This window comes from Symphalangus syndactylus, chromosome 18 (genome assembly GCF_028878055.3).
Source record: "Symphalangus syndactylus isolate Jambi chromosome 18, NHGRI_mSymSyn1-v2.1_pri, whole genome shotgun sequence".
Lineage (NCBI taxonomy): Eukaryota > Metazoa > Chordata > Mammalia > Primates > Hylobatidae > Symphalangus > Symphalangus syndactylus.
In genome coordinates this window covers 108,621,862-108,644,645 of record NC_072440.2, presented here as the reverse complement: position 1 = coordinate 108,644,645, position 22,784 = coordinate 108,621,862, and the positions used below count along the sequence as shown (strand labels likewise).

Here is a 22,784-nt window from a genome sequence, read left to right as displayed (position 1 = left end):
GGAAGTCTAGTGGTGGGGAACTTCTTTAGCTTTTGTGCATCTGGGAGACTGTTTATGTTTCCTTCATTTTTGAAGGATGGCTTTGCGAGTACATAATCTTATTGCCAGTTTTTTTCTTTCAGTACTTTGAATATATGATCTCACTTTCTCCTGGTCTGCAAGTTTTCTGCTGAGAAGTCTGCTGATAGCCTTATAAGGGTTCTCTTGTATGTGATGAGTTTATTTTCTCTTTCTGTTTTCAAAATCCTCTTCTTGTCTTTGATTTATGGTAGTTTGATTATAATGTATCTTGCTGAAGTTTTCTGTGGGTTGAACCTATTTGGAGACTTTAAGCTTCGTGTACCTTGATGTCCACATCACTCCCAAGTTTGGAAAGCTTTTAAGGCATTAATTCTTTAAATAAGCTTTCTATTACCTTCTCTCTGTATTCTCCTCATGCAACTTCCATAATGTGAACGTTAGCTTTCTTGATGGCGTCCTTTAGATCTCATAGGCTTTCTTAATTTCTTTTAATGCCTTTTTTCTCTTTTCTTCTCTGATTGGATATTTTTAAATGACCTGTCATCAAGCTCACATATTCTTTCTTTTCTTTTGTTTGATCAATTCTGCAGTTGATGCTCTCTACTGCATTTTAAATTTTATTCATTCTGTTCTTCAGCTTTAGAGTTTCTGTTTGGTCCTTTTTGTAAAAAAAAAAAAATCTCTATCTCTTCATTGAATTCCTCATTTTTAATGTATTGTTTTTCTGATTTTGTTGAGTTGTGTGTCTATGTTCTCTTGTATCTCATTGAGCTTCCTTAAAATGATTATTCCGAGTTCTTTGTTAGGCAATTTGTAGATCTCCATTTCTTTGGGATTGGTTTACTAGAGTATTATTGTGTTTGTTTGGTAATGTCATGTTTCCTTGATACTTTATATTCCTTGAAGTCTTGCATTGCTGTTTTCTCATTTGCAAAAGTAGTCACCTCCTCTAGTCTTTATGGACTTTTTTTGGGAGAGAAATTTCTTTACGAAACAGCCTGGCTAGGGATTCTGAGGCTCTCTCAGACCATTTCTATGGATGCACCTGCTCCACACCTTCTCCTTCTCTTGGAGAGGGGTGAATTTTTAAAGAGTATATGCCTTTTCTTGATCCCACAAAGGCAGTCTAGGTGCCACAAGCCTCTCATTAGTTTCCCCTAGGGCAGTGCTCTGAAGCTCAAGTTCTTGTGCCTTCTCCCTCCCCATCCCACACAGTCAAGCTATCTGTCTGTGTGAGATGCTTGCACTTGCCATCTGTGGGGGTGCCTTTGGGGAGCTGGCAGAGTGTTGTGTGAAGCATGTGAGCATTTGGGTGCCCATGGTCCAGTTGAGATGGTTCACAGGAAAGGCATCTCAATTGGCTTGTTGGGGGTGCTTCCTAATACAATCTGCAGAGCAATTATTAGGGTCCATAGCCTTTCTTCCCAGCTCCCAGTCTCTCCCAACTTCTCCTCCATGTCAGTCACCTCGGTATTGTAGGTGAGACAAGAAAGAAGCAGGCCATTTTTGGGCAGCATCCTGCATGGCTGGGGAAGCTGGAAGCTCACTTACTATACTTTCACTTACTCCAGTGGGAAAAATCATGGGACAAGGGGGTTTCCCTGGGCGCGGAGCTGTGTTGCTCAGCTCACAGTTGCTCAGCTCACAGTTGTGGGAAAGGGTCACATGGGTAAAATGAAACTGTTCTTACTCTCATCAGTGCATCTATTCTTGGATTTTTTTTTCTCTAACAGTGTGCTAGAACATCTCCACTGGACTTTCAGACTCCTACAAAGACACTCTTGTTCGTGGGGAGTTGTCAGAATGGAAGCTTCTTTGGGGGGACTATGGTAGAAAGCTCCTTTTCTGCCATCCTCCTAACATCACCCATGCGTGCATGTCTTGTCTTCCTAATTAGATTATACATTCCTCAAGGGTAGGGATTTGTGGACCACACTCTGCCATCCTGCAAGTAAGTGCTTCAAAGTCCCTGACATAGTAGTTATTCCTAAGTATTAGATTGATAGATTTACAGAGGGTCATAAAACATACATTTACTACCCCAGAGATATGGGGTTAAAGTCTGATAGACTCTTTTCATTTCTACCTTTCAAAGAATCTTAATAAAACGATCCACAAACACAATGGCTTGCTGATCCAAGGCTGCAAGGATTCTCTATTAAAACCTCTGAGGAATTCCCTTCTCCCTCCCTCCTTTCTTACTTCCTTCTCCCACTCGGAAGTGGCAGCAGGCTTTTTCAGGCTCCGAGGCCTGTCCCCACTGATGTTCAGGTGTGGGCCAGGCTTCCATGCTCAAGCAGGGCTCAGGTCCCTGCTGAGGGGTGGGCATGGATGGAGGGTGAGCCGGAGGCAGGATGTGCAGGACGGCGACTGCTGAGACAGCGTTCTTGGCTGCCTTGTGGTGGGTGTGGGGCCATGGACCCAGCCCAGGGTGGGGGTTAGGGAAGGCATTCGGGAGGCTACTGGTAATTCAAGGTTTCCGAAATCTGGAAACGGGGAGGGCTGCTAGGAGCCCATAAATGGATGTGGCATTTGGCATCTCAGGGAATCAGCTTAGGGGAGGGACATTTAGCACTCAAGGGTCTACGCTGTGCCTCAGCTTGGACTCATGATTTTGAAAAGTTTTTTTCTTTTTTTCTTTTTTTTTTTTTGAGACAGAGTCTTGCTCTCGCTCTGTTGCCCAGGCTGGAGTACAGTGGCATAATCTTGGCTCACTACAACCTCTGCCTCCCGGGTTCAAGTGATTCTCCTGCCTCAGCCTCCTGAGTAGCTGGGATTACAGGCACCCGCCACTACGTCCAGCTAATTTTTGTATTTTTAGTGGAGACGGGGTTTCACCACATTCGCCAGGCTGGTCTCGAACTCCTGACCTCAAGAGATCCGCCCACCTTGGCCTCCCAAAGTGCTGGGATTACAGGCATAAGCCACCATACCTGGCAGACTTTGCAAAGTTATTTAACATCTCTATTATCTGAGTTGTCAAGCAGGGATAGTCATAACATTGTATTTACTTTTTCCAACAGTCACAGCCAGTCGTGGCAGCTTCTGACATCTCCAAAAGGAAGCACACCTCGTCCTTTGTAGAAATGGGATCACAGGGTAATGGATCTGGAAATCCCACCTTCACACTTAAGTTGGACCCTGAGATGCAGAGAATAGGCAACCACCCTGCCCATGGCCACATGGCTTGGACAGAACTGGAGCAGAAGCCCCATCTCCAGATGGACATGGTTTGCTGGGAGGGAGGAATATTGTTAGGCACAATGTGGTCCTAGCCTCAGCTGAGCAGTGCGGAGACCACAGACGCAGAGCCAGACGGTCCTGGGCACACTGGGCCTGTCTGTATCGTGGCTCCACCATCTGTCAGTCATGTCAGCTTCTGGAATCCGCTTCGTCTTCCCAAGCCCCCTTTTTCGGTAACTGTAAAATGGAGGGTGGGGGGGCAGGAATCTACCTCCCAGCACTCCCAGAAGGGTTAAATGGAAGGATAGACCCACAGTGTCTCGGATGCGGCAGTTGCCCGGTGCCTGGTGGCCTGGTGGTTGCTGCTATTATTCTCTGTTTGCACAGAAGAAAGTCTGGGCCCTGGTGCTTCTGTTCATGGGAACTCACTAGGGAATGAGCATGACTTCCGGGCTCTGCAATAACCAACTGACATTCTTTCTGATAATCCTGGCTGTTTCTGTCAGCTATAAGTGCTCTGTTCTAGATAATGTTTATTCTCAAGGACATGAGGTCAAAGAGAGAATGGAATATGTTTACAAGGACATTAGGTCAAAGAGAGAATGGAATAAACTTAGGACTTTTTATACACAACCTGGAATGAATCTCCTCCCTGAGACGTAGGACACCCTGGGCGCTCTGCCTGTGTGGTAGGTGGTGCCCGGGCCCCAGGGGGCGCAGATGTGCTGGGAACCAGGACCTCAGCCACCACCACCCTCCGCACACTCTCCCTGGAGTCTCACTCTCCAGTGGGACACAGCCTTGCCAGCTCCCGTGGCCCACTGGCTCTTCTGCTCGTGGGCTTGCTAGCTGGGTGCTAGTGGATAGCTTTCTAGCTCATTGCAGCGGGGGCACAGTGGCAGTTCCCTGATGTCCGGTCACTGACATCTGTGGCTTCCATGGCATTACGCTGCAGAGACTCACCTGGAGAAAAACAGTGACCTCTGCGGGAACTTGGGGGCCAAGACTTCCTGGTTTCTAGGGTCCTAGGAACCATTGCAGTCCTGGGCACACTGGGGGCTGCAACTCAACTTCCCCTGGGCACAATGACGCTGGGCACAATGATACTGTGCACAATGACACTGGGCACGATGATGGGGGCATGATGATGGGGGGCATGACGATGGGGTGGATCTGGGCATGATGACGCTGGGCACGATGCTGTGCACGATGACACTGGGCACGATGATGGGGGCATGATGATGGGGGGCATGACGATGGGGTGGATCTGGGCATGATGATGCTGGGCATGATGACGGCCATGATGATGCTGGGCACAACGCTGGGCATGATGATGGGGTTGATCTGGGCATGATGGGGGCATGATGATGCTGGGCATGACAGTGGGGTGAATCTGGGCATGACGCTGGGCATGATGACGGCCATGATGATGCTGGGCACGACAACGCTGGGCATGACGACGGGGGGCACGACGAGCATGATGATGGGGTAGATCTGGGCACAATGACACTGGGCATGATGATGGAGGGCATGACGACAGGGTGGATCTGGGCATAATGACAGGGTAGATCTGGGCACGACAATGCTGGGCATGATGACACTGGGCATGATGATGGGCTGCATCTGGGCATGATGGCTCTGGGCACTATGACACTGGACATGAACACAGGGGACACGATGATGGGGTGGATCTGGGCACAATGACTCGGCATGATGACGCTGAGCACAGTGATGCTGGGCATGATGGTGGTGGATCTAGGTACGACGACACTGGGCATGACAGTGCTGGGCATGACAACAGCGTGGATCTGGGCACGACGACGCTGGGCACAATGCTGCACACGATGATGCTGGGCATAACGCTGGGCATGATGACAAAGTGGGTCTCAGCACCTGTCCCAGTGCTTCTTGAAGGGGCTCCTGAAGGGGAGGAGCATGCCTGGGAAGAGTGGGGCCTGGGTGTGACAGCCCTGCTCCCATGCCAGTCCTGCTGTTGCCCAGCCTGTGACCACTCTAAACCATTGTTTTCAACTTCTGACATCAAAATCACAGCCTTCACAGCACATTGCTGCCATGAGTGGGCCTGGGGTCTGCAGTTCCGCTCTCATCCTTGCGTCTTCAGGTCCTAGCACGAAACCTGGCGTTCGGAAGGCCCTCCGTCCACTGTTGGAAAAATATCCTGAGGTTTCATATCTTCAAATACCTCTGCAATCTGTGGGTGATCTCAGTCTATGGCCAAGGGCCCCCCATCTGTGTCATCCTCCCTTCCCCAGGTGAAGCGGCTGCCCCGCCGGGTTCTAGAGAGCTGGTCTGTGGGACGAGGCTTCCGGCCATGCCGGGCGGGGGCTGTGTTCTCTGCTTGTCTATGGAGGCGGGGCTCTGCTTCAGGTTTCCCCAGGGTCTCTTGTTTAAATGCAGCTCCTGGCCCAGGAGGGCGGCCTGAGACCCTGCACTGATCTTAGCAGCACCCAGGTGCTGCTGCTGCAGGCCTGGGCTGTCCCCATTGGTGGGGGTCCAGATGCCTCTGCTTCCACAAAGTGCATGCTCTGCACATGGGGAGCTGGCTGCAGTGGGGGCTGCCCTGAACAGGCCGGCTGAGTGTGCGCTGGGGGCATTGAGGGCGTGTCCTGTTGGGAAAGTGAGACCCCCCCACCCCCCACTCGGGGAGGTGGTGCAGTTGGATGGCCTGTTCTGAGATAAAAAGCCAGGCCATGGCACAGAGAAAGCCCAGCTGTTAAAAATCACCGAGGAAGCTGAATTTCAAATGCTCTTTTTGCCTCTTCTCCACTTCAGAGGACTGTGTGTTCATTAAAATTAATAAGAACTCTGCACCTGCTTTGAGCTGCCCTCAATCCTCATGCGTGTCCAGAGGACAGATGGGAGGCACAGCACTGCTCACAATGGTGATGAGATGTAGGATGGGCTGTGGCGTTCGTGCCCAGTGCACTGGGTGCCGCAGCCAGAAGCTCCTATGGCAGAGAGGGAAGGGATCCAGGGGCATCAGGTGCATTCCTGTTGTCTCACGCAGCCAGTGGGAGGGGGCGTTGCTTGCCTCTTGCAAAAAGCTTTCTGTCACTTGGAGGTGCACGAGGCCTTGGGAGAGGGAAAAAGGTGTTAGGGCTCTTGTTCTAATCTGCTCTCCTTAGAGAACCTCTGGGTTTGTAACCACACTACTGTTCTGCCCAAGGATTAGTTTCCAAGAAATGTCTTCAAGTTGAAACAAGTCGGCTACAAAAAAGGTTGTGGTATGAAGTAGAGAATGTGTTGACAATCTCAGTGGATTTTAAGGGTTCGCACCTTTTCTTCTTCCTCCAGACACCCCAAAATAGAATATTTCTGTCAGAAACAACAGCTCACAGCAATAGGTTCCAGTGTGTGTGGCTGGTATGTTGAGGTTGGGGTGTAGTGAGGATCTCCTAGGTGCTTCTGGGGTTCTCAGTTTAAGCCTAAGTGCTGACCAGCTGTACAATCTTGAGTTGTGTGAGGATAAAAGTAGGCTTATGTACATGCACTCATGTACACACGTGTATATAGTGTGTGCATGCATACATGTGCACATAGCATGTATGTTTGTGCATGTATAGTTGTATGTATGGACACATACATATATGTATATATTTGCTTGCATGCGTGCATATGTATATGTACATGTGTGTATGTGCATATGAACATTTGTGTGTATGTGCACACAGCATGTGTGTGAATAGTATGTATGTGTATGTGTGTTCCTATAGTATGCATGGGTATGTCATGTGAGTATGCCTTTGTCTATGTATGTGCTGCTGGATGCCCTGTTTTGAGATAACAAAGCCAGGCCATGGGTCCAGAGAAAGCCCAGCTGTTAAAAATCGCTGAGGAAGCTGAATTCCAAGTGCTCTTACATATGTATGTATATGTATTCATGTATGTATGTTTGTGTGTGTACACATGTATCCATGTATGTAGGTTTGTAAGTTTTATGTATGTGTATATGGGTATGTTTATATGTACATATATATGATGTGCAGATACATGCTATGTGTGGTTGTATTTATACATGCATATTTGCAGGAATGTATGTGCATGCATCATGCATATGTGTATGTATGTGTGTATTTATGTGTGCATGTTATGTGTTTGCATATTGCATATCTCTGTTAATATGTGTATGTTTGCATGCACATGTATGTATGTGGAGGTGAATATGCACATCTCTGTATGTGTATATGCATGTGCATGTGTGTGTATGCATGCACGTGTGTGTATGTATGCATGTAGATGTCTGCATGCATGTGTATAGTATGTATGTGTGCATATGTATGTGTATGCATATCAGTGTAGTATGTATATGTGTACATGAATGTATGTGTGTATATGTGCACATGTCTGTATATAATGTGTGAGGGGACTTCAAAAAGTTTGTGGAAAAATGGGAATTAAAAATAAAAATAAATATATCAACTTTATTTCTCAACATGAGCACCATCAAGTTCAAGATACTTTTGTAAGTAATTATACCAGCCATTTAGTCCATCCCTAAAGAACTGAGGGTCCTGGGAATTTCACCATGTCAATGTAGTCTTTTTTACATTGTTTACTGAAGAAAAATGAGTGCCCTTCACAGATTTTTTAAGATTAGGAAACAAAAAGAAGTCAGAAAGGGCCAAACTGGGCAATGTGGATGCTTAATGATTTCCAACAGAAACTCTTGCAAAATTGTCCTTGTTTTATAAGAAGAATGGGCAGGAGCATTGTTGGGGTGAGGAGGGCTCTGGTGAAGCTTCCTGGGCATTTTTCTGCTAAGGCTTTGGCCAACTTTCTCAAAACCCTCTGATAGTAGGCCCATGTTATTGTTCTTTGGCCCTCCACAAAGAGAACTAGCAAAATGCCTTGAGCATCCGAAAAGCCTGTTGCCATGAGCTTCGCTCTCAGCCAGTCTGCTTTGCTTTCCTGGACCACTTCCACCTCTTGGTAGCCATTGCTTTGATTGTTTTGTCGTTAGGATTGTACTGGTAAAGCCACGTTTCATCTTCTGTTACAATTTTGAAGAAATGCAATACAATACACGCCCGTAATCTCAGCACTTTGGGAGGCAGAGGTGGGTGGATCACCTGAGGTCAGGAGTTCGAGACCAGCCTGGCCAACATGGTGAAACCTCGTCTCTACTAAAAATACAAAAATTAGCCAGACATGGTGGTGTACGCCTGTAATCCCAACTACTCAGGAGACTGAGGCAGGAGAATCACTTGAACCTGGGAGGCAGAGGTTGCAGTGAGCCAAGATTGCACTACTGCACTCCAGCCTGCGCAACAGAGCAAGACTCTGTATCAAAAAAAAAAGTTAAGAAAAAATTTTAAAAAATGGTTCTGAGGCATTCTTCAAAGAATTGTAACAGTAAAGCAAAGCAGACTGGCCGAGAACAAAGGTCACGGCAACAGGTTTTTTGGATGCTCAAGGCATTTTGCTTGTTCTCTTTCTGGAGGGCCAAAGAACAATAACATCTGCCTGCTATCAGAGTGTTTACAGAAAGTTGGCACTGGCTCATTTGGTGGAGGGAGTGTTTCTCCACCCCCAGGCCCAGCTGTGCCCAGTGCCTGGCCCTTCCCCCAAAGGCCTCCCTGCAAGGCTGAGGGGACTGTGGAGGGGGGTCTGGTGGTCCCAGCTATGGGTTTAGGGCAGAAGGGAATAAGGAGGGACGGGAGGGTTTGGGCCACCTGTAACCACCCCAACTCCCCACCAGCCGAGTGCGCTAGGTCACGGCTGACACAGGTGAAAGGGCTCGGAGGGGGCTCTGCTCGGAGGGCTCTGCTAGGAGGGCTCTGCCTGCAGCTTTGCACACTCCGGTCTCTCGGTCTCTGTCTCCTGCCCCCCGGGCGTGGGAGTGGGGCACTGGTTGTCCTCCCACAGGAGCACAAACCTGCGCCATGCGTCCAGCCCCTGGCTCTTAGAAATGCAGGCTTCCCGCAGTTCCTGGCCCGTGGAGGGTGGCTTTGGCTGTACCCAGGGGTGGAAGTCCCACAGGCTAGGGCCTGCCCACAGTGGAGGTGCAGGGTTAGGAGGCCTTGGTCTGAGTGAAATCCACACCATCAGTGTGCGCTCCTGCTCCTGATGCTCGCTGTGACCCGAGGCACGGAATGCCCTGAGGTGCCACTTGAAAGACAGGGAAACTGAGGCTTACAGAGGGCTGTAACTTGTGCACGGTTTCATGGGTGGAGCACTGGGATTTGGGGCCAGGCCTGTCTGATCACAGAGGCTGTGCTCTGAATCACGGGGCACTGTGTTCTTTCCTGGCTCACTGTGTGACCTGTGGTGGTCACCTGACTCTCTGAACTCCTCTTCTGGAGCGGAGGACAGTGTCTCCGTCTCTCAGTACCACACAGTGGGCAGCTTCAAGGACAGAGATGATTTCCTCCCGGCTGTGGAGGCTGGAAGTCAGGGATCTGGGTGCCGGCAGGGCTGCTTCTCCCAAGGCTGCTCTCCGGGGCTTATAGGCGGTGTCTTCCAGCTATGTCTCATGCGGCCTTTCCTCTGTGCATGCACAATCCTGGCCTCTCTTTCTCTTCGTGTAAAGCCACAGTCCTGTTGGACCAGGGCCCACCTGTGTGACCTCTTTAACCACCCTGATTCTAGTAGGAGTCACACAGGGGTTAGGGCTCCATCGTCGGAATTTTGGAGGATGTAATTCAGCCCTAACAGATGGTGCTCCTAGGAACGTTGTGAAGCTGAAATCAGCATGTACGTGTGGATGTGCTTTCCTGGCACACAGTCTACCTGGGAGTATTCTAATTTATTTCTGAAAGATGGAAAAATGAGCAGAATCCCGGGACCCCCACCGAGTCCCCACTTGGAAAGGGGCAGCATCAGAGCACAGGAAAGAAAACCAAAGTCCCAGCCTCAGGAATATCACCTTCCCGTGAAAAAGCTCAAACACCACAGGGGGCTGGGGAGCGACGTGGCAGAGGCGGATTGTGACCCTTCAGCTGAATGAAGAGCCAACTATTTGCTAAGAAGCTTCCACCTGGAAAAGATGGGGCGGGCGCAAGGTGCTTCCTCCCCACCTGGGAGCTGTTTCTCCCTGAGACCCCTGAGAGATGAGATGTGAAGCTGTTCAAGGACAGTGATGGGGAGAGAGAAGCGGCCCGCAGACCCCGCCTTCCTGTCTTCCCACCCACACAGCTCCTCCCTGGAGGACGGGGCCAGGCCCCCAGGCTGACAAGTAGACCAGGAGGGTGAGGCCCAGGAGACGGTGGAGAAGCCCTTGGGCGCAGATGCACTTGGGGAGGCTCCTCCCACCTTTGAGAAAGACTTATTAGTGGTTCAGTCCATCAGCTGGGGGAGGCACGCGGCCTGCTGCTGTAGACAAGTTAAAACCTGAGAGTGAGTTGAGAGCATTTGGCCTTTAGCCATCTCTGAATCACACGGCCAGATGTTAATACAAATCCAAGGTCACAGCTGACACTTGGCACCTGTCTCCGGTGAGTAACGCTCAGCTCCTGCCCTTGGAGAAGTGTGGGACCCAGTCCCTGCCATAGGGGGTTCTGAGAAACCCCTGCTCTGGCTGCTTGCCGGTTGTGAGGGTGCTGTGAGTGCGTCCAGCCTGATCTGGCAGCCTGAACCTCCTCGCAAGGGGACAGAGCGGGGACCACAGCTGACCGACGGGGGAGCAGCGTGAAGACGTGGAGGGGGAAATAAGAAGCATAAACACTGAGGCTGCCCCGACCTTCCTCCTCATGGGCAGCACAGAACCTCAGGACCGGCGCGGTGGAGAGCTGGGTACCGGAGGCCTGAGGACGTCACATGTTCCCTATGGTGTGCAGACAGGGCCTGGGACAACACAAAACAGCAGATGTGCGCTTTCAGGGAACATTAGCTTTTCTGTAGGACTCTCTGTGGGAGGCCGAGCAGAAGCACGGGGCTCACCTTTCAGCTTCAGACCACGGTGAGGGACACCTGCCCTCACAAACTCATCTTGCCCTAACTCTCTCCCAAAGGCCCTGTCTCCAAATACCGGCACCCTGGGGCCAGGGCTTCAACAGAGGAATTTGGTGGGGGACACAGTTCCATCCACTGCAGGAGATGACGGTGCTCAGGCCGTGACTGGGCACTCAGTGTGGGTGTCTGTGTCCATCCTTCCGAGGAACCAAGACACTCCAGGGTTATGTCCTGGGGAAAGGCAGCCAGGACAGGGCAGGGACTGAGGGTTTCTAGCTGGGTGAAGGGAAGATTTCAGACAGATAACAGTTTTTAAATGTTTGGGGGACTCTTGGAGAAGGTGAATTCAACTAGCTTTGCATTTCTATGGGTGCAAAACCAGGCTGGCTGGGCGGACCCAGCAGAGCGGTAACTTCCCAGCTCCTCTAGCCGTGAGAACTGACCTTACCGTGCCTCCTCCTGCAGCACAGTACGGCCCCTCAGGCATATTCCAGGGAGAATTGCAAATTGCTTCCCTTGCAGCGAGTTTTGGGCATGTATAATGGGTTGGCTGGTTGATTGAAGCTGTTTGTTCCAGTTGCCCTTCTCTCTCCTTGCTCTGGCATTTTACTGTTACAGAAATCTTCAGGTTGAAATTGTCATGACTCAGAACAGCAGGAACGGGTACCTGGCACCTGCCGTCGGGAAGAGCAGGCCAGGTGGCTCCAGCAGGCGCTGGACTTACAGGCTGCCGTGGAGAGGGATTCAGAGGAGGGCAGGGCTGGCCCCCTGACGATGAAGGCAACACACTGAGCGCTCTGGCGGGGCCCCCTCCCGTGAGACCTCCTGGCTGTCCACCTGGTCCCGGCCCTGCCCATGTCTTGGGCCCTGTCCTCACTGGGTGCCCCCCAGCGACAGTGCCTCTCACCGCCTTGCTGTGCCCCTGCCTGCCCCGCTGCCCTCGGGGTCCTCCCCGAGCTCCTCTTCCTCACGTGGGCCCCTGCCTCCCACTGGACACTTCTCTCAGGTGCCCTCCTGGCCCATGCCACCATCACATGATGACCCCTCTCCCCTGCCTGTCCCCCTCTACCCACGTGCCCCGTGGCATCCTCCTCTGGCCTTTCCAGAGCTGTGTCTCCCTGCCCCCGCCTCGGGGAAGGCTTGCCACCCAGTGCCAGCTGTGTGCACCTCATCCACATGTCCCATCATGCACGAGGTTCTGCCAACACTGCCTCCTGGGTGTCTCCCCGATCTGGGCATTTTTCTTATCCTCCCAGACCCCGCCTGCCATGACCGCCTTCACCCCCGGCCTGCTCTGCCCTTGGCCTCCTTTTGCAGCTTTCAGTCTTTCCAGCAAGTGCTGCCAGATGCTTCCTGAACACAAGTCTGATCTCGCCGCCCTCTTCACCAACCCTCCGCATCTCCCACAGCACGGAGCACGCACCACACCCTCTCCGATGCTCTTCTAGGCTCTGAGGACGGACAAGGAAGCGGTGTCCTCGTTGCCCCTTTTCTATTCCCTTCCTCTCGCATGCACTGCAGTTGCTGGACCGCTGTCCCGATTTACCAGCAGACCCTGAGCTCTGACTCCTGCAGCCAGCGCCCTGCACAGCTGGCGACACACAGTGCCTAGTGTGCAAAGCAAAGTCGCCTCTGTCCTGGCTGTCCAGCTCCAGCCTAGGTGCCATTAGGGTCTCCGCCTGCCTCCCTCATCCCCGCATCGTCCCCCAGGCTGGATGTGGCCCCCAGGTGCCAGCATCAGGAGAGCAGCCTGGGCCTCACAGCAGCAGAGTGTGGCTGTTGTCCTGGCTCTGCCATGCCAGGCCATGTCATTTTTGCAGCCAGATAAGAGAATGCATGTGAATGTGCTTTGTGAATCAAGGCTGCGTTTTATTGCAATGTAAGCCACTCTGCAGGGGCGTGTGTGAGCAAAGCTCACTGAAGTCTGTGTTCCGTCCTCTGGTTTCTATCTATTCTGAATTGGGGGAACGTTACGTCTACTTCACAAAACAAGACTAGGAGTTCCTGGCAGGGAAGTCCTTGGTTCTAAGGAGGCAGGTGGCATCACTGCGGGACAGAGCGTTATCTGAGTGCAATAGAAAGTCCTTCCCGTCGCCACCGCTGGGCGCATTGGCTCACGCCTGTAATCCCAGCACTTTGGGAGGCTGAGGCAGGCGGATCACGAGGTCAGGAGATCGAGACCATCCTGGCTAACATGGTGAAACCCCGTCTCTACTAAAAATACAAAAATTAGCTGGGCGTGGTGGCAGGTGCCTATAGTCCCAGCTACTTGGGAGGCTGAGGCAGGAGAATGGCGTGAACCCGGGAGGCAGAGCTTGCAGTGAGCTGAGATTGTGCCACTGCACTCCAGCCTGGGTGACAGAGTAAGACTCCATCTCAAAAAAAAAAAAAAAAAAAAAAGCCCTTCCCACCACCCGCTGTCTTGCAGGATTGCCCACATTGAATTTCATTTAGTTCCTGCAACGGTGGGTTATAACTGATCATGAAGTCCTAATAGTGTGTAAACATGTCCATGAAAAAGAATTACTGAGTTAAATCAGGTTGCCTGTTTCTTTTCCCAGTTTTTCCCTGTGTACTTGTTTGCTGTTTGATGGTTGGGTTGGTGGTCAGTGGTGATCACCAGCAGACAGGTAGGAGCAGTTGCTGAGGGCTTATCACTTTGCGGGAGGGAGCACTGAGGAACTCCACCCTCTGGCTTAATTTGTTTTAGGGACTGGGTGACAGCGGCATTCTTCCGGCTTGGTCCAGTGATCAGAGAGACATCCCGTGGGATCTTGGTGTCTCTCTTGCTATGAATGAGAGAAGGGTGGGAGACACACACCACCCACCACCGCTGCACACACCCAATCTGGGGACAGAGGCCAGCAGGTCACGGGGATCAGGCATTCTGCTGTAGAGCAGGTCAAGTCGGGAGGCATCTGATGAAGTGTCCTAGGACCCTCCTCCCTGGCTCAAGTTCACACACCCGAGAGGAGCCAGGGGCTTTGCCACCTGCCACCCACCCACCAGACCGTGTTCCTGACGGTGCCGGTTATGTCCATTCTTACAGAGTTGTGGGTGCGTGATTTGGTGGGGTGCAGGAGTGAGAGCTGGGAGGCACTGCCTTGCTGGGATGGAGGAAAGACAAGTTCTCCTCTCACACAGGCACGGACGGGATGGACCGTGGTTGAGTTTGGAACTTGGGGATGTCCCGCTTGGCCCGTCCATTCTATAGTGTGTATGACTTCTGGGGGAAGTGCATCTTCCTTTGGAAGCTGTATCAACAGGCGACCTGCCTGTGACAGTCACATACGTGACCTTGAAGAGATTTAGAGCTGTCTTAGTCTCTTCTATGTGCCTGTGATGTTAGGAAGGAGGGTGGTCGGGTCACCCATGCACATGTGTGATGGAGGAGGCCACGGTGTCACCTGTGCATCAACCAACTTTGCTCTTATTGTTTTCTACAGGAGACATGGGGGACAAAGGACAGAAAGGCAGTGTGGGTCGTCATGGAAAAATCGGTCCCATTGGCTCTAAAGGTATTTGCGACGTGATTCTTGCCTCATTTTCCCCCCACCCCCGCCCCTAGGGTCAGTGTCTGCATACCCTGAGAAAAACTGTAGCCTGAATTGTCTCGTCGGGTGCTCTTATTTATGTTCTGTGCATGGCAGATAAGAAGTCTACTGCAGTGCTTCCATTTTTGGGGTGCTTGGAGCTAGTTGCTGGCTCTGTGCTTACAGGGTGCAGTGAAGTGCTCCCCGTTCTGTGGGATTTTCACAGCGCCCCAGGATGGAGGGGCTGCAGCTAGTGTGCTTGGGCAAGACTCTGGCTGTGTAGCCACAACATCCTTAACAGGTTTGGTAACAGACTTAGAGCCTCACGTAAGGAGCGGACGGACCCTGCTCTGGAGGCGTCTGTTCCCCCAGCTCAGGTCTCAGGCATTTCAAGGTGATGGGATGATTCTTGGTGAGAACAGGGTGTGGGATGGCAGCAGCAGGTGTGAGCAGCAACTATGGTGCCAACACCTGGGCTCAGTCTACACCTGCGGGTTCTAATTGCACTGTCTCCGCTGCTGCACTTGGCTACACAGCCTTGGTAAGGTGGGCAGATCAGCCGTGCCTCCCATGATGAGAGACTGAGGCCAGGACAGCCAAAGGGTTGCTCAGAAGGTGCTGCTCCTATGCCCCCGCCAGCCAGCTGGTCAGTGGATGTCTTTGGAGCGCCTGGCTTGTTCCAGGTCTATGCTGGGCTCTGGGGGACGGAGCCGTGGGAGGGCAAGGAGCTGGCCGTCCCTGAGCTCTGCAGGTGTGGACTCATGAAGTCTCCTTGGGGTCCTGCACGGTGCAGCAATGCGGCTGAGCTGCCCTGAGCACTGGCGGAGGAGGGAGTCTGCTGTGGTCTGACCAATTCTGGGGCCAGGTTCTTCTACCTCATTCATCTGCCTCGGAGCAGGTTGGCCCAGGTACCAAGAGGCTACGGTCTGGGGTTTGAGCTGTGAGGGGGTTCTCATGGTTTGTTCTATCCATGGTCACAGACCTCCCCCTTGCCCAGCCCGTACCTGGTAGAAAGGGCTCTGTGGCCAGGAGAGCGATGGGGAGGGGCCTAGCTCAGCTGTGGGCCTCCTCCTGGAAAACCCGTGAGAGGCACCTTCCCTGCCACGGCCAATCCAGTGAAGAGTATGCAGAGAACCACGGGATCCGGAGGGAGGCGCAGGCTTCACAAACCCGAATAACATCACGGTAAAATACTTACATCCCCAAACTTGCCATTTTAAGTATTTTAAGTGTACAATTCAGGGACATTGAGTACATTTGCAATGGTGTACAGCCATTACCACTATTTCCAAACCCTTTTCATCTCTCCAAAGAGAGACTCTGTTCCCACTAAGCAATGGCTCCCCATTCCTCCTCCTCCCAGCCCCGGTAACCTCCAATCTGCTTTCTGTCTCTGAATTTGCCTATTCTAGATATTTCACATGTGTGGAATAACAATGTTTGTCCTTCTGTGTCTAGTTGATTTCACTTGGTGTAGTGTTTTCTACTGTGTGGTAGCGTGGGTCAGAATCCCCTGCCTTTTTAGGGAATAATATTCCACCGTACGGATGGACCACAATTGTTATCCATTCACCTGTCGATGGACACATGGGTTCTTTCCACCTGTTGCCTTTTGTGAATAACGCCACATTGCGTATTGACTCACACATGGGAATGTGTATACTTTTACCATGCAGTGTGTGCTCTGGGCAGATTCTGGCGTCTCCTAAGGGGCAGCTGGTCCAGGCTGGCCTTGTTTGGCTTTGCTTATTTGATTTGCTTCGTGTCTGAGATTGTCATCCTGGGTTCTGGTCAAACTGTGCTTTCATTTCCAAGCTCCTGATGCTGATAAAGGAACATAAAGATCAGGTGGGTGGAGATTGCATCACTCCTTCCCTCCTTATGCGAATGGAATCGGAATCTACACAAGTCTTTGCAGAGGCATTTGGGGCCTCTCTGTGAGAATAAAGAGAATGCATTAGAACTTATTTCTATTAAGTCACATGACTTAATTTTAGAGCAGCTAGAAAGCCCTGTTGCCATCATTTTGTTCAACCCCCTTGTTTTGTATGTTGAGGAAGACTGACGGGCAGGGTGGTGAGGTGGCTTGTCCCATCTAACCGGAGGTTGGGTCCAGGCCAGGATGGAGCCCAGGGATCCTGGCATCTGGGCCCTCCAGGACACCAGGCTGCCACGAGCGGGGACAGGAAGGACCTTGAGCCAGGGCAGGAAGGAGCGCGCTGACTCTTGGATTAGATGAGCTCTCAGGCCTGCGCGGCGCTCACATCATGCTCGATCTGGATTTTCCTGCTGTCGTGAGAGATGTCGGGCGCTGCTGTTGGGAGAAGTGGCCACTCACTCATGGCACCAGGGGTTCATGAGGCGATGTCTGCAGAGTGTTCTATCAGATATCCTGGATTTTCCAGAACTGATTTAAAGCATGATCACCCGATAATCCCTGTCTCCCCATGACATGTATACGGTTTGTATCACATAAACAGTGCGGGAAGCAGGAATTACCTGCCAAATGGAGCTCTGCTACTTCATAGCAACAAGAGGGCCTGGGAGAAATCCGTGAGACAAATCACATTTTCAGTCTTGATGTTTTTAACTCATAGAACACGTCCACCTCTGCCTGGTGACTTGGACCTTGTTTTTCATTTTCAGGTGAGAAAGGAGATTCTGGTGACATAGGACCCCCTGGTCCTAATGGAGAACCAGGTATGGCATAAAGGGTCCAAGGATTTTTAATAAAATGTATTACAAATTGCACTTTTGAAAATGACGTAGATCATTAAATGGAACTGCGGTGGGCTGGGGAACAGAGCGCGTATGCCGGCCATGTGGTCCCTGTGTCAGTGATACTCTCAGAGATGCTGCAGCGTTTGATTTCCTTCTACCTGAATGTTAATGACCTCTTAGGAATGTCATCTCCCTGTCCACTGTGTTATTCTATCTGTGTGCGTAGCTGGGCTCAGTGACACCCGTCCTGGGGTGAGCATTCTCCACTTCACCTCTGTGGGCACTAGGGGTCTCCTCTTACCTCCAGACTTCTCAGAAAGCACATCTGGACTTTGTGGCTCTTTCCCTGGTTTCAGACGTCCTTGCATCCGACTCCCACAATGGTGCTCCACCGACACGGCTCCCCTCGGAGGTCCCAGGGTGCTCGGATCCAGCCCAGGTGGATGTGGCTTCCCTGTGGGGCACCTGCTTCCCGCCACCAAGTCACCAGGACACGTCGTGCCCTGTCCTCTGCCCCTGCCCTCTGCCCGCCTTCATGTCCCCCACTCTGCTCTCTTCCTCCCAAAGCTCCTTCTGCAGCCCTTCTGCTCCCTACCCAGAACGGTGACCTCCTCTGAGCCCTGGTACAGCCCTCACCCCCATGCCCCTACACAGTGGCCCTCATGAGGTCAAGCCCCAAAGGACCCATGTCTGGTGGGCGTCTCCACTGGGGGCCTCATGGTCCCCATCTGTCTCACTGGAGCCCTTCCCTCACACCCTGGATTACCCACACTGGACACTCGTCCACCATGTACATCCACACTGCACGCCCACCCCCGTCACATCCACAGTGGACATCCACCCGCCATATAGATCCCACAGTGGACACCCACCCACCATAGAGATCCCACAGTGGACACCCACCCGCCACGTGGATCGCACACTGCACGCCCACCCCCATGCACATTTCACACAATACTCCCGTCCCCACCACCCCCCCACCCGCCGACCAACTCCTAAGCTGCTCACTCATCCCCCATGACAATGTCAGGCGTCTAATCTTCCTTCTCCTGCTTCAGCGCCTCCAGGCGGGGGTTGTTGCTGCCCCCCAGGCTGCCCCCCTCTCACCCCACCCCCGCCTTCATTCAGGCCTCATTGCTTTCCAGCTGAATTCCTGAAATAACATGCTGATGGGGCTCTGTGCCCTCCAGTCCTTTTTTACTGACCACAAAAGATGCTTAAGAGATACTAGATTTAGGTGGAAGATAGTGTTTAAGTAACTAGAATATTCTTTCAGTCAGACTCCAACATTCCCCTTCTCCCTCAACCAAGAAGCTCGACAGCTGGACCTCGGAAGAGAATTCGGTGCGTCCAGTGTGTTCACGGGGTGGCGGGGAGCGTCCCTTCCGCAGGCGTCTGCTTGCTGGAGCCGGCCTTTCTCCCCCAGACGCGCTGTATCTCTGTGATCTCACTCGCTCCACAGCACCATTCAGAAGGTGCTCTCCGAGGAGGATCTGACCCTTGGAAACTGGGAAGAAAAGAGAGGGGCTAGATTTCTGAATCAAAGTCCTTGTTTTAAAAGCTCCTCCAGCACCACAGAGATGAGGAGGAACAGCTGCTTGGAAGGTGTCCTTGACCGTGTGACTTTGTTCAGTATGAGTGCGCTGAGATCAGCGTCACTGAGTGGCCAAGCACCATCTGCTCGGGGCACCTCCAGGCCCTCAGCCAACCTGAGGGGCCTGGACAAAGCCTCTGGGAGACAGAAGGACCTGGAGGCAGGTGAGGGCGGGGCAAGGAGAGGGGACGTCCCATCCGGCTGAGCTGCTACCATCAGGCCTAGCGTGGTCAGAGAGTTTGGAGGTTAAATGAGGAGAGGAATCCGTCCACTTCCCCTGACAGGGGTCTCTGCAGAAAGCCTCTATTACCTCAAACCTCAGTGAGCTTGAAGATAAAATATATTTTAAAAATTTTATCTTAGATAAAACTTCCATTAAAAAAACCCCCAAAGCCAAGTCAAACCCTAAGAAAGATCGAGTTTCAAATGTGCAAGTGTGAGTGGGGGGGTCTCACGTATGACGGCGAGGAAGGTGGTTTGGGCTCTGCTCTATGTGATTGCTGACGTCCAGGAAGAGGGGATTGAACTTCTGCAGGATATGCCAGACTGCAGGGTGGGCTGAGACTCTGCACATTGGAAACTGTGGGAAAAGGTGTAAAGCCACCAGCACGCCACAGCGATGGGGGTGGATGGTGGGGTGCTGGGCAGGCCCAGGCTCCAATCCTGGGGAAAGGCAGAGGTGGCTGGGCCATGGGGAGCCCCAGCACCATGGAGGCGATGACCAGGTGTCACTCTTCACAGGAGGAAGGCTAGGGTCCGTCCAGGAACTAGGAACAAACTCGCAGCCTGAGGGAATGGCTGGCAGAACTGGGAGGGCAGAGTGTAGCTCAGTTGATTAGCCAGAGAGGACTTAGGACAGCTCCGTATTCTGGGCACTGTGCCATCTGCCAGGCATCAGAGGGACTTCCCGCCTAGCCGCAGGGGCACAGATACTCGATTTTGGAGCCCAGACTGTCTGCCTGGGCCCAGATCTCAGGCTCTCCATGCCCCGTGGCTCTCGGTGACGTCAGATGTGATGCAGGGATAGGAGCAGCACGCGGTCACAGGCGTGTGGGAACGGAATGAGCTCATTGAGAATGAGATCTGTTGCCAGAAAGGCCTGTGAGGTGTTCCCTGTTATTTCAGTGCGGGAGGTGGCTTCCCACCACGGCTCTGCGTCCCACCCATGTCCCCCTCATCAGGCCACGTGTGTTGCTCCCTCTTGTGTGTCAGGACAGACACCGGCTTCATCCCTCCCTCCCTATCAACTCCCTTTCACCACTGTTTCAATACATGCGAGCAATTCCTGTCTTAAAGCAAAATGGCTTAAAGCAAAGCCCCAGAGCCCCTCTCTGGCGGCTGCATGTCTGCAGCTCCCCAGAGTTCTGTACTCCGGACCTCTGTGCCTCCCTCCGCATTCCTGCCCCATCGTCCAGCTGGGACAGCCCCTGACCCCTAGGTGGTCAGTCCGAGGGCTGCTCCAGCTGTCTTCTCACCAGACCACGGCAACGCCTGTCCTGTGGGCACGGCCTACCCTCCTCGCTTCCTCCCAGGCCTCACCCACGGCCTGCAGGTGCTGCAGTGATGCTGCCCTGTCCTCCCTCCCTGAGCCGTCCCTCACGCCCTGTGTGTGCCCACGATGCCCAGCTCTGCCCTGGCCCCCACTCCCCACCGGACGTGCCACAGGCACCTGAGTGTAGGCAGATTCCACCTCCTGTGCCCAGCCAGGAATGGAATGGCCCCAACGCCTCTTCCATTCCTGACAGATGCTGCTGCCCCCTTCAGCTCCCCTCAGCCTTGCAGTGCCCCCAAGCCATGGAGGCCTGCTGGCCATCCCCACTGTCTTCCTCAGATGTTCTAGCTTTTCTCACTGCATGCCCTCAGCCAGACCCACTTCCCTGGGTCCCAACTCTGCCCTGGGCTGCTTCCCACTCCCTGCACCTCCATTTCTCTTCCCCCTACAGCTGGCGAGGTTTGAAATACACGTGTCTGCCCTCCCTCCCCTCCTGTGGAGGTCTTTCCCTGCTCCCCCTGCCTTTAGGATGAAATGGGAGATGGTTATTGCGGCCTCAAAGGCCCATGGGGCATGTTTGTTGAGTAAAATGTGTGTTTCCGGGGAGGGGTCCTCGTCTCTCTTCTGAGGTCGAGTCCTCGTCCAGCCTTTGTAACGCGCGGGCCCGGCCCCCACAGGCCTCCCGTGTGAGTGCAGCCAGCTGCGCAAGGCCATCGGGGAGATGGACAACCAGGTCTCTCAGCTGACCAGCGAGCTCAAGTTCATCAAGAATGGTATGTGGCTCCCGGCGCCGCCCTCACTCCCTCCCACCTCCTGGCCCTGTCTGAAGCCCCCCAGCAAGGGCTCTGCCGTGCCCACGCCTGCCCTGCCGGCCCCTGCTGCCCTGCCGGCCCCTGCTGCCCTGCCGTGCCCATGCCTGCCCTGCCGGCCCCTGCTGCCCTGCCGTGCCCACGCCTGCCCTGCCGGCCCCTGCTGCCCTGCCGGCCCGTGCTGTGCGTGGCTGTGCCTTAAGTTTGTTGCAGAGATACAAGTGCTCGCTTTTCAACCCTGCCTTACCCCACAGCTGTCGCCGGTGTGCGCGAGACGGACAGCAAGATCTACCTGCTGGTGAAGGAGGAGAAGCGCTACGCGGACGCGCAGCTGTCCTGCCAGGGCCGTGGGGGCACGCTGAGCATGCCCAAGGACGAGGCTGCCAACGGCCTGATGGCCGCGTACCTGGCGCAAGCCGGCCTGGCCCGCGTCTTCATCGGCATCAACGACCTGGAGAGGGAGGGCGCCTTCGTGTACTCGGACCGCTCCCCCATGCGTACCTTCAACAAGTGGCGCAGCGGTGAGCCCAACAACGCCTACGACGAGGAGGACTGCGTGGAGATGGTGGCCTCGGGCGGCTGGAACGACGTGGCCTGCCACACCACCATGTACTTCATGTGTGAGTTCGACAAGGAGAACATGTGAGCCTCAGGCTGGGGCTGCCCATTGGGGGGGCCCCACGTGTCCCCGCAGGGTTGGCAGGGACAGCGCCCAGCCCCCGGTGCCAGCCGGGGAGCTGTCCCTCTGTGAAGGGCGGAGGCTCACTGAGTAGAAGGCTGTTGTCTAAACTGAGAGAACGGCCTGTGCTTAAGAGGAAGGAGAACGTGTTCCTGGGGTGCTGTTTCTGAAGAAGCAGTTTCATTACCTGTATTGTAGCCCAATGTCATTATGTAATTATTACCCAGAATTGCTCTTCCAGAAAGCTCTTGCCTTTGTCCAAGCCATACAATAAAATCTTTAAGTAGTGCAGTAGTTAAGTCCAAATAGTGGCAATGGGGTCTTGAATTACTACCTTTTAATTTCTATATGGAAAAGAACTCACTTTGACCAACGCTTCTGTAAATTACATTAAAATATAGGTTCCTTCACACTGTTATCCATGTTGCTTTGCTTCAAACCCAGATTTCAGGAAAACAACGACAACAAAATTCTCCAAACTTTACTACTAAATGTGTGGAGTTATTTTGTTCTCTTAATTTTTTCAATAGCTGTATTAGTTATCTTTTTTATTTTAATTAATTTTTGTAGAGGTGAGGTCTTGTTTTGTGGCCCAGGCTGGCCTTGAACTCTTGGGCTCAAGCGATCCTCCCACCTTGGCCTCCTGAATAGCTGAGACTGCAGGCAGGAGCCACCACACCCGGCTGGTATGAGTTATCTATTGCTGCCTAACAAATTACCCCAAAACTCAGTGGCCTAAGACAGAAAGATTAATTACCTCCCAGATCAGGAATCAGCACAGGGCTTAGCTCGGACTTCTACTTCAGGGCCTCTCCCAAGCTGGAAGCAAGGTCACTCCTCG

At 52.8% G+C, this 22,784-nt stretch overlaps 1 protein-coding gene across 11 annotated transcripts in view; it reads left to right on the top strand.

Annotated features, from left to right (window-relative positions):
- The window catches only part of COLEC11 (collectin subfamily member 11), a 48,021-nt gene extending 25,594 nt beyond the window's left edge, over positions 1 to 22,427 (top strand). For 3 of the 11 annotated variants that reach the window (XM_055253207.2, XM_055253204.2, XM_055253203.2), the window contains 4 exons: positions 14,562 to 14,633; positions 17,295 to 17,348; positions 21,133 to 21,228; positions 21,519 to 22,427. In XM_055253207.2, the coding sequence (XP_055109182.2) occupies positions 14,562 to 14,633; positions 17,295 to 17,348; positions 21,133 to 21,228; positions 21,519 to 21,910 (614 nt within the window). In that variant the 3' untranslated portion in view covers positions 21,911 to 22,427. Of the gene's footprint in view, positions 1 to 3,044; positions 3,121 to 13,676; positions 13,746 to 14,561; positions 14,634 to 17,294; positions 17,349 to 21,132; positions 21,229 to 21,518 lie in introns of all 11 variants that reach the window. The other 8 variants (XM_055253212.2, XM_055253209.2, XM_055253210.2 and 5 more) reach the window with 5 other exon arrangements.
- The last annotated feature ends 357 nt before the right edge of the window (positions 22,428 to 22,784 follow it).